Here is an 11,534-nt window from a genome sequence, read left to right as displayed (position 1 = left end):
CAAGTTTCCCGAAGATAAATGTCAAGTTTCCCGATAAACATGAAGGCCGACGAAAATGGAAAAAGCCCGCTTCGCGGCCCAAAAGTAGAATAGACCGTCATAAGAAGGAGTATATAAAGGAGCTTTGGGATAGGAGGAAAGGCGGAGCGAAAATCATTAAGAGAGAGAGAAATCCGAGATTGGAGACCTATAGAGCTCCTGTTAGGTTAAGAACTTAGAATTCAGGCGGTAGACTAGCAAGGTAGGACCTAGAACGTCCGGCCGCCTCTTTTCTATTTTCATCTTGTCCGCAGGCTCCTGTCTCTCTCGGAAGGATCTAACAATCCTTTTACTTAGAGTTCCGCACATAGAAACCCTAGGCATTATTCTCGACATGCCCGTTTCTATGACTAACGCTCGTACTAGACGAACTCCGCCAGGCAGTTCGATCTCTTGTTCAAACCCTTCCAACTGAACTACGTCTGACTTGATCCTCGAAAGGGGTACGTAGGCAGCATTCCTTAAGGTCCAGTCCCAAATCTCAATAAAACATTTTCGCATTTATTTGATCACTTGTCGTTGGTTGTCGCAGAGAATCCGGACTTTCAGGGAAAGTTAGGTTTACTTAGATTTCCTCCGTTTTACTTAATCAAAATCGACAGTGCGAATTTCGGTTCCCACAGTTTATGCTTTTGCCGTATTTCTCGTAGGTAACTGATTGTCCATTTACTCCCCACCCGTCTGCAATTCCAGCTTAGAACTCGCATAAAAAAATTATTAAATGCTCGTCAGAGCTCTTTGGAATGGGTTTGATGAAACCCTTAGGTAATACCCTTATTTCCACTATTCTTCTACTGATATTTGTATGTATCTGATTCACCCGACCACTCTTCCAACCTGATCCAAAGCTTGACGAAAAGAAACTTCCTCTATCCAAGTACCCACACATAATACACATTCTCAGAATAATAATATACAACTCAGTATCTACAATAAGGTACGTACAGCCACCGTACAAAACCAAAACCCACCTCTCTCTATAGTTTATAAAAGAGACCACTCCTTGATCCCAATAACTCCTTATACGAATCCAATATAACCAATTGTATTTGTGCCTCTCATCATATGCATTACGGTGTAGGCATAACAGGGTTAAAGAGCCCCGCCACCAACCCATATACAATCGTTCCCAACAACCAGTTGTTAGTCCCACATACCAAGAGCGTCTCGTATCACATATCTCCGTTTGTGCATTGCATCTACAACAATTCCACATCTTTATAAGATCAGAAAATCCCAAATTCACTCTATCAAATAACACAAACTCCTTAACAAAGCTTCTAAAACCCCATCTTTCATACCAGCAAAGTCCATTATTATTCCATAGTATATCAATACCACAATAACAGTTAAGAATCAAAGTGGGAACCCCCATAAGCGAAACAGAAACAGATTGAAATTCAAATAAACAACAAGTGCTCACAGAGCTTATTTTCACCAATAAAAACCTGAAAAATAAAGGCACTCCCGGCCAGCTTTTATTATTTTTCTCTTGATCCATAAACAGAGAAAGTTATTACCCTTGTTCTCCCCCTGTTTGGAAGTCTCTCCCAGCCGAGTAGTCATCTTGGTTCCAGTCTTCTTACGCGGACACACCAGCGCACATGCATTCCTCATTTTAGTACTCCCTGCAGTACTGATGTTACCTTTAAAGAGCTTCTTCTTAGCCCCCGCTTTCTTGACCATCTCTTTCCCGTCCTTCCCTTTAACTTCCACCTGAACCTCATTATTCTCTTCCTTAAGCATCTTAGTATCTGTGTCCATCGCCATGAGCTCCCGTTCAGCTTCCTCATCGGTGAGTTCATTGAGAATGTCATCACCATCCATATCAATCCCATTCTCCAGAAAAGTTGCTTTAATCATCTCCATTTCCATCATTGCCGCATCTTCTCCCTCTGCTTGATACTCAATCACCTTCTGTTCAAGTTGAACCCGCAGTTCCTCCTCATCTCGAGGTAATATGACCTCTGTACCTGGAGCTTGAGTATCCAGGAGGGCTTTTTGAAACTCTTCTGAGGCTCGTGCCGAAGATTGTTCCTGTGGAGAGCTAATCTCTCCTTCTTCTTTATCTCCCCCGACTGGTTTCACTTGTAGTGCCTCCTTCTGACTATGATCCATAGGCTGCCTTTCTTTTTCCTCCTTGTTACCTTTTTTGCCTCCTCTTGCTGAATGGGCCGATTTCTGGCACTCTCCCCTTCTCTGTTGTACTTTCCCTTTCCGTTATAATGCTTTTTGTTGCCTCTATCTGCCGTCCTGACCCATTTAGCTTCAGCTCTCTCATCCATCTTGCCTTTGCCCTTCCCATAATACTCCCGTGCATCTCTTTCCTTACCATGTTGATTCCCAGTTCCATTGAGGAGCACTCCCTTGTAACTCCTTGCTCTCTCATCGTGCTTCCCACACTCAATCCAACCACCATTATCTTCCCTTATGTCTGGTTTCACCTGCTCAGACGCAGTAGCCGGTGCCTTTAAAGGGCATTTCTCCTCCTTGTGGCATAAGCTACCACACGTTTGACAATACCCGAATAACTTCTCGTACCTCAGTGCAATAGATGCTTCCTCCCCAGCGTAGAACACCCCCCCTTTGAAATCGATAGTGGTTTCAAAACAAAGTGTTGAGAACCCATCCACCACCACTTGCACACGGCAATGTTTCACATCTAAGGCCACTGTTCTTCCAATGGCATCTCCAATGCTCTGCATCGTATCCACTGTCCGGAACGCCATCGGAATCCCCACAACCCGTACCCAAAATGGAATCTCCGACGGAAATGCTTGCGAATTTCCCGGGTGCCATTTTGCCAATGCTAACATCCAGTAGTCGAAGTGAAAAGGTTGGAGCATCAGTACCGTTTGGATATCTTCCTCACTCTGAAAGTCAAACTGAAACTTTCCAAAACCGAGGTCAGTCCCCACCACCCGATCTTCCATTTTCCAAATCTTTGGCAAATTCTGAAGCAAAGCCTTCATATCTTGCTCCGGAGGATTCATACACCTCCCAATGAGAGTCTTGGCGTAAGTCTTCAGGAGCTCCGAGTTATCAAAATGGGGCACCGATATTTTTAACCTCTTCCTCATACTCTCACCATTCCTCACGATACTCTCTTTGCCAACCAATTGTCCCTGCGACATTGTAACCAAAGAGAACAGAAGTGTTTTAGTTCTATACGTAGGAGAGAATTGCTTTGAAACTATGATTTTCCCCTCAACAATCTCTCGTCTCTTTTTATAATGATTATAATCCTGAACAGAATCACAAATCCCGTTCCAGTAAATACTCATTTCGTAATCAGTAATTATCTTCCATTCCGCCATTTGTGCGATTTTTCCTAGTAATGAAATCCCTATAGTTTCCTTTTGAAAACAAGCCGAGATCCCCTTAACCCATAATCCAATAATCTCAACTCCGTGATTTGATACCTCTGTAACCGAAAAAAGAAACCCCTTTTGATTTGAATAGACCGCAAAGGAAATACCTCTTTCCATCTTCAATCTTGCCTTGATGATGATCAAGATGAAGATTCGCCTCAATATTCTCCCCACATCGCCAAATCCTCTCTCTTTCCTTCTCTCCGATACCCAATCAAACCCTTTAATGTTGGGTTTGATTCTCCGAATCATATCTTGCTGATCGTAGCCATTACCGCCGGACCGAACCCCACCTTCCAATATCACAATTCCAGGATCCCACCACCGCCAAATCATTGAAAACCCTAGTGTCGTCTTCAAATTCATTCTTATTTTTGTGTTCATTTAAACTGTTTTTATTTTTGGTTTTTTTTTGGTGATAAGAAAAAGAATATTTGTATTGCTTTTTTTTTTTGCTATATTATTTTAGATAATCATGATGGTAAGCAAGCAATTCACATTATACAACCGTAATTGATGAAAACTACTAAGTTTTTAAAAAATTGGAAGTAAATACATTTAAAACCCTTTGGTTCAATATATATTTCAAATACGGGCCTGCGTAAAATAATTAAAACCAATACTTTAAAAACACGTTTGGTTAGGGCCCATAAATTCTGAAAAAAACGAAATTAATATAATTTAAAAATAGATCTATTTATATATTTATTATATTAATTTTCTAATTACCTAAATCTAATATAATTTGTAAACTAAAACAGTTTGATTTTTAATGGATATTGAGGTTTCTTTTTACATTATATACTCAGAAAAAAATATACTCAGACAACGAAGCTTGTGCTTATCTATACATGGTGCAAATAATATTTTCAAACTTCAAAATTACTTTTCATTCCGAAGCTCCACGGTGATTTTCTTTGTGTCTTTCCCATTAGCCGATACAACTTCAATTGGGGTCACCTCGAGTATCTGACCTATTATATCTGAAAACAAACCGAGTGTTATATAATGTTATAGAAGATTTTTAAAATTTGCTACCACAAAAACAAATTGTTATTACTTACCAACCAAATAGTCTGTATTCAGTGTACCATCAAGAATGTCCATGTAGTTGACTGGTTCAAAACCAGTAAGTTCATCCGGCAAAGCATCACAACACCGCACACGTGTGTCGAGAGAAATCCAATTTTGTATGGATGTATGACTGCAGTGGTGGACCCAGGATAGAAAGTTACTGGGGTCACTATTTATGAAAAAACGAAAACATAGGGTCATTGAGGGGTCTTGAACCCAGGTTTGTGGGTTCAGTGGTGCAGTTCCTTTCCAATTTTGCTGTTGGTAACTGATGATTATTGCTTGCAAATCTGGTTTATATAATTTAAGTGGTGTCAATTGACCCCACATTCTCTCATGTGGGTCCGCCCCTGTATGGCTGTTCGGTATGAGCCGCATGAGGGGCTTAATGAAAAATTGATGATAATCTTTGAACTGCCTTGTGACAGAAAGGAGTCAAACTGATTCACCAGATCCTTTTTAACACCCTACATAAATTTATAAAAATACACGAAAATAAGTATACACAAATATAAAAATATCAGAATAGAAAGAGTAAAGATGCCCTACGTTGGAGTCGATTAGAACAATCTCGATCGTCAGACCACCAGCAGTAGAATATTGTTTCCACAAACGTATGATCTTCTTCCTAATCTTTCACACTGACTTGAATGGTTTCAAATCACATACAGCAGTTATCGCAACCATTATAGAAAAATATTTAGGTTTAAGTTTCTAAGTTATCACGTGTATGGATGAAATTATATGAATGGGAGAAATGAGTCTTATATAGTTTATTTAAACCTAATTCCACAGCGCAGAAATCAATTGCAAATCGTCATTAATACTATATATTCTCACATGTCGTTCACTCTAAGCTATATATATATTACAATAACATTAAATTGCCAAATATTTTCTATTGAATATCATTAATTAACCTTGCCAATCACTCAGAACTAGGAGTGGGCAAAAAACCCAAACCGAACCGAACCAACCAAACCGAAGTTAAACCGAACCAAACCAAACCGTGCTCTTTATGTAACCCAATTGGTTCATGTTTTACTCAACCCGAACGGTTTGGTTTGGTTTGGTTTGGGTTTAAATCGAACCAAACCGATAATCCAATATATATAGTAAAAATATATATGATATATATATATCTTAACATATTGTAAATTAGTTAAAGTTTCGTTTTTCATTTTTTCATAATTTCCATATCTTTTAAAAAAATTATAAATACGATTCAAATAATACTACTATATATAAAATCATGTAGCATAAGTTTTTATATTCTTACTCTATCGTTTATGAGTTGGTTACTTTTTAATAAAAGTATAAAACTGATGCCGTTATATTTTATAACCAACCCGAACTACACCGAACCAAACTAGACCATAATAATGTAAACCGAACTAAATCTAAACCAAACCGAATTGAACCGAACCGAATTAAACCTAAACTGAACCCAAACCAAAGCTACTTTGGTTTTAATTGGTTTGAGTTTTATAAAACCCAAATTAACCAAACCAAACCGAACCCAAACCGAACCCGAAACTAAACCGAAATGCCCACCCCTACTCAGAACCATTAAATTTTACAGAAGAACCAAGATTTTTTGGTTTAATTCGTGTTTGGTACTCCTGATTGCAACAGTTTGTAGTATTAACCAAAGCATCAGAAATTATTTGTCATATATAACTACATCGTCAATACCGTTAGGTCTGATAGCTTCCATAATCACGTCCACGTTAAACTATAAGAATTTGAGGTCCAAGAATTAACAAAAACGAAATTTATTTTAAACATTACGGGTAAAAATAAACGTACATGCATGAACTTAAAAACATACTTGAATGAGCCACGTACATTGACATTTCAGATTGATGGTCACATTGAAATTCGAACATCCTTAGTGTTAATATGAATCTTGTATAGTGCTCTCAATAGACAAATCAACTTCTGGTCAGGTATTGTTTAACTCATATCCTTGTTTTTGTGATCAGGTACTCTCACCTTTCTTCATCTTTTGTATCTAAAATCAAAGAGACAGTAAAGATAGAAAAGTTAACATGTCTGATGAGGAGATCAAACGTGATAGTTTAACAATGCTCGGTTTACGTGTCCTCGCATTAATATGTCTTCACCTAATGCAGATATACAGACCTCGAGCAAGAGCTATAGAAAAGACACGTTTACGAACATAACCGTAGGTATTACTCATAAAGACTACAACATTTTTTCGGACGTATTCTGTTTAATCATGCACCGTGCATAGAGTATGTGAGAAAAGCAGTACAATTCAATCGAGGCAGGAATTTGTGCAAGAGTACTTTGTAGCAAAGCAACATGCACAATACTAAGTAAAATTACATAATATGCATTGTTAATCATGGTTTTGCTTGCGATCGAAGAACATGCATAATATTTGCGAAGCCAACATGGTTAGATAATTGTGGCTTTGATTGCAATCAGGACAAACTCGAATGTGAGCTTTGTTTTTCAAAAGTTTTTCTCGTCCCTTCCATAATCGTAAATAAGGAAACTATGTGTTGTAGTAAAAAGAAAATTCTGGGAGACGCTCTATAAACTCGCCACGTCAGATTCATGGTTCTAAAATTCTTCTCAAGCCGCCACGTGTCAAAATCAATGTGAACACATTAATGCAAAATGCATCTTTTTAATATATAGGGGATAGACGCATAATTTCATGTTTGGTTTACAGAATTTTGAATGTTTCCTTATATTGATGACAAAAAGATTATGTTCTACTCACATTTATAGTAATACTAAAATTAAAAGATATGAAAAAGTAAGATATCTATACTATTGAAGTACAAACACATTTGGATTTTTTACTAAACATGCCCTTTTTTCAAAAGATGTCGACTACTTCATTAAGGTTATTTGCGTAAATTAGTCACTAATCGATTTTTTCTTAATTCTCCCAGACCATGATTAATTTTGGCACGGTACAACATAGGCCCAACGTCGAGTATCACACTTTTAATGTGGCTATATTTGACCCACTAAGCTAGCATATTGAGAATGTCATTTTAGCACACGTTTCATAACAAGCTTTCCCTTAACTGAATTAAGAATAGGGTTTTTTGCAAAAGTGACTCAAAACTTGAAGTCAAACAGAAAACTAACATTTTTTTGACTCATTTTTTTTAGTTTTAAACCCCACACCTGCATTTTATCTACGAAAATGTCATTAACTTTTTTTTTTTTTCGAAAATGGCTTCTTTACTGTCTCAACCTCATATTCTTCAAGTATTTACAATATTGCCACTGCCATGAATAGTGGGAACAACCTTGTACGAACTGTTTGGAGCTTTTAATTCCCTTTATGCACGTAATCTCTTTACACTCTCTCTGTTTCAATTGTTATGAACTAAAAACAACATTTCTTTCACTTTCTCTCCATATTCATCCAAAAAACTCAAGCTTTTGATTCAAAATATGGGCGATGGTTGACAGAGCCATATTTCTTTCGTTTTGACTTACGGTTGCTTTCGTTTGAGGTTCTGGGTGGTTGGAGAAGACCCTGTGTGCAAACGAAGTCATCTCACCTAGTTTAAGGTACGAATTTGAATTTTTTTTCAAAATCTGTTCGCGTAGAAGACTTACAAGTAAGTCATCTGTATGTAGAAGACTTACTGATGAGTCTTCTGGTCAAACGGACGACTTAAACTAAGTCGTCCAGCTTTGTTTGTTGAAAAAAAACACTCCAGACGACTTATATAAGTCGTCTACGAGAAACAGGCTAGTTTTACATTTGACCGAATCGTGTCAGATCTTTGACTATTTCTGGACGACTTATAATTCAGTCGTCTCTGGGAAAGTTAAAATTTCAATATTTTATTAAACTAGACGACTTACGTGTAAGTCGTCTTAGGTTAGTTTTGTAATTGAAAAATAAAATTTCATAATTTAACTTTTACCAGACGACATAATATAAAGTCGTCCCGTCAGAAGACTTAATTTAAAGTCGTCCGGGGAAAGCAAAGTCGTCCAGAATTTTTCCCAATTTTCTGGTCAAACCTTGCTTATCCCGGACGACCTTAAATTAAGTCGTCTAGCTAGACGACTTTTAGTTAAGTCGTCTGGAGAAAGTTAAATTTCAAGTTTTATTTTTCAATTACAAAACTAACCGAGGACGACTTACATGTAAGTCGTCTAGTTTGAATAAAATATTGAAATTTTTACTTTCCAGAGACGACTGAATTATAAGTCGTCCAGAAATAGTCAAAGATCTGACACGATTCGGTCAAATGCAAAACTAGCCCGTTTCTCGTAGACGACTTATATATAAGTCGTCTGAATTTTTTTTTTAACAAACAAAGCCGGACGACTTTGAATTAAGTCGTCCCTTTTAATTTTCAATTGCAAAAGTGACCTCTTTAGACGACTTACCTTTAAGTCTTCTGTACGACTTAATTCTAAGTCGTCTGCGATAATGTTTATTGAACTTCTTCATTTTCTCTATGTTTACTAATGTGTTTTATTTTGAATATTTGCAGATGATTTTTAAGTTACATGCAGTGTATGGAGAATGGTTGTTGAGAGATTTCCGTTGGGATTTTGTGGTTGATGATCTCAAAGGAGCAAGATTGTTTTTATTGAATGAAGATTCAACACATGCTGAACTTGTTGCAATGGCTCAAGAAGATTATAACCTGGACATGAGATCAGTGACTGTGGAGATTAGCTACTCATTACCAGCAGAAATGATGATGACTCCAGGCAGTCCTCCCATTCATGTTACAAGTGATAGACAAGTTCGAAACTTGCTCGAGATACTCAAAACGCATAGAGTATGTCTTTGTGTATCAAGCCGTAGCAAGGTGGAAACGGTTTCAGAGAAAAGAGAAGAAGCTGGTGAATGGGAAGAATATGTTGGTGATAATGATGAAGCTGGTGAATGGGAAGAAGATGTTGGTGATAATGATGAAGCTGATGAATGTTTTGAAGATGTTGGTGATAATGAGTCTGTTGAAGATGAAAATCAAGATGGGGAGGAGGAAATTGAGGAGGAGGAAAATGGGGAGGAGGATGCTGATAACACTATTGTTGGTGAAACGGATCAGAATGGTGGGGATTAAAGTCTTTATGGAAAGGTTCAAGATGAGGACGAGGAAGATGATGATAATATTTGTTTTGAAGAAATTGAAAAGACATATGCTAAGACAAATGCTATTGAAGGAGGAAAATCGGATTTTACCAGCATCTATGTCAACCAGAGTTTTGTTAGCAAGGATGCACTGCTTTCAGAGCTGCGGTTGATAGCAGTGAGGGGTAAGTTTTCTTTCAGAATATACAAATCATCAAAAACTCTCCTTGTGGCAACATGTCGGGTTAGCGGTTGTGGATGGAAGATCAGAGCGAGTGTGAAACATGGGCCAAACACGTTTTGGGTAACAAAGTATGTGGAAAAACATTTATGCTCAATTGGAGACCGAATCGCTCAGCGGAGACACTGTACTCCAAAGTATGTTGGTAGTCTTTTCATTGATCGTGTTGGAATCATTGATGGGATAACTCCACAGCATATCACTGATGCAATGAGGAACATGTTTGGCATGACGCTTGATTACACCACTTCATACAGAGCACTGTTATATGCACAAAAATTGTTGAGAGGATCAGCAGAAGAAGGGTATTCGCGTCTGCCTTCATATCTCGAGCAAATCTCCATTGCAAATCTTGATTCTATCACGGCTATAGAACTTGATTCTATGAAAAGATTTAAGTATATATTTCTCTCTTTTAGAGCTTCTATCAAAGGTTTTAAGTATCAGAGAAGGGTCATTGTGGTGGATGAAACTCACCTAAGTGGAAAGTATGGAGGTGTTATGTTAGTTGCAGCCGCACAAGATGGCAATTTTCAGATATTCCCATTGGCTTTTGGGATCGTGGATGCTGAAGATGAACCTTCTTGGGAATGGTTTTTCACAAAATTGGCTAGTTGTATATCTCATGACAAGCCTCTGGTGATAGTCTCCGACCGGCACGCGGCCATTAAAAGTGCGTGTGAGAAGGTGTTTCCTTGGGCACCCCGAGGAATATGTTATTATCACCTTCAAGATAACATTGTCAAAAGTTTAAAGGGAAACATCTCATGTACTTGGTGAAAGGGGCTGCTTGCAACGTATTTGGAGAAGGCCGACGCCAGGCTATGGTCAAGGGTTTATTGTAAGGGGAACAGGTTCAACATAAAAACAAGCAACATCGCTGAATCTATTAATTCCGCACTGAAGCGAGTAAGAGGATTTCCGATTCCGTTCCTGCTGGAGTTCATAAGGCAGAAGTTAGGAAAATTATATTGGAAAAGGAGACAAGATGCTTTGAGTCTCCCAACTGAACATAGCCGGGGTGTTGAATACTTGCTTGCTGTTCGATCAGAGATAGCGGATACGATGACGGTCGAACCAATTGATGGATGGCGTTTCTTTGTCAAAGGTGGCAAAATGGACTGTGTGGTTGATTTGGAACATGTAAAGTGTGATTGTGGTGTCTATGGAGTGGAGAAAATACCTTGCTCTCATGCTATAGCTGCTGGAACACATGCTGGTTTGCATATCTCCACACTTGTATGTCCACTTTACTCAAAGAATCATCTGTATGCAGGATACTCAGAGAATATATATCATATCGTGTCACAACATATTGAGGAACGAGAATGCTTTCCTCCAGACGTAAAGCGTGGTCCGGGGAGACAGAAGAAATCAAGATGGCAATCTTGGTTGGAGCTATCTAGGATGAGAGGACACAAACCCAGGAAGAAACACAGGGCACGGAGATGCTCAAACTGCAAGGAAACTGGCCATACGAAACCACAATGTACACAACCAGTTGACTAGTTGTCCAGACGACCTAAATTTAAGTCGTCCAGTCTTGATTACCCGTCCAGACGACTAATTGTTAAGTCGTCCAGTGTTTCGTCCAGAAGACCTTCTACTATCCCTTCAAGTGTATTTTTTTAGACGACCTTTTACTAAGTCGTCCAACTGGAAAACCTTCCAGACGACTTATTTGTAAGTCGTCCAGCTGGAAAACCTTCCAGAC

The 11,534-nt window shown here is 38.4% G+C and overlaps 1 protein-coding gene across 2 annotated transcripts; it reads right to left on the bottom strand.

The window, feature by feature from the left end:
* Positions 1–994: 994 nt before the first annotated feature.
* LOC108860327 (uncharacterized) lies at positions 995–3,798 on the bottom strand. Of its 2 annotated transcripts, XM_018634229.2 has the most exons (3): positions 3,518–3,798; positions 1,560–3,164; positions 995–1,238 (listed from the first exon to the last, which is right to left on the bottom strand). In XM_018634229.2, the coding sequence occupies exons 2-3, from the start codon at positions 2,155–2,157 to the stop codon at positions 1,183–1,185; spliced, it is 654 nt and encodes a 217-aa protein (XP_018489731.1). In that variant the 5' UTR covers positions 2,158–3,164; positions 3,518–3,798; the 3' UTR covers positions 995–1,182. The 2 variants fall into 2 exon arrangements, with proteins under 2 accessions (XP_018489731.1, XP_018489729.1); XM_018634227.2 differs by lacking the exon at positions 995–1,238 and having other exon boundaries at positions 1,333–3,164.
* Positions 3,799–11,534: the final 7,736 nt, after the last annotated feature.

The sequence above is a fragment of the Raphanus sativus genome, chromosome 5 (assembly GCF_000801105.2).
Source record: "Raphanus sativus cultivar WK10039 chromosome 5, ASM80110v3, whole genome shotgun sequence".
In the NCBI taxonomy this organism is placed as follows: Eukaryota; Viridiplantae; Streptophyta; class Magnoliopsida; order Brassicales; family Brassicaceae; genus Raphanus; species Raphanus sativus.
Note: the sequence above shows the minus strand (reverse complement) of the source record. Positions and strands in the feature narration are given on the sequence as shown.

Excerpts from the sequence above, each read along its gene's own strand:
- LOC108860327 (XM_018634227.2), bottom strand. The coding sequence starts at position 3,119 with ATGAGGAAGAGGTTAAAAATATCGGTGCCCCATTTTGATAACTCGGAG.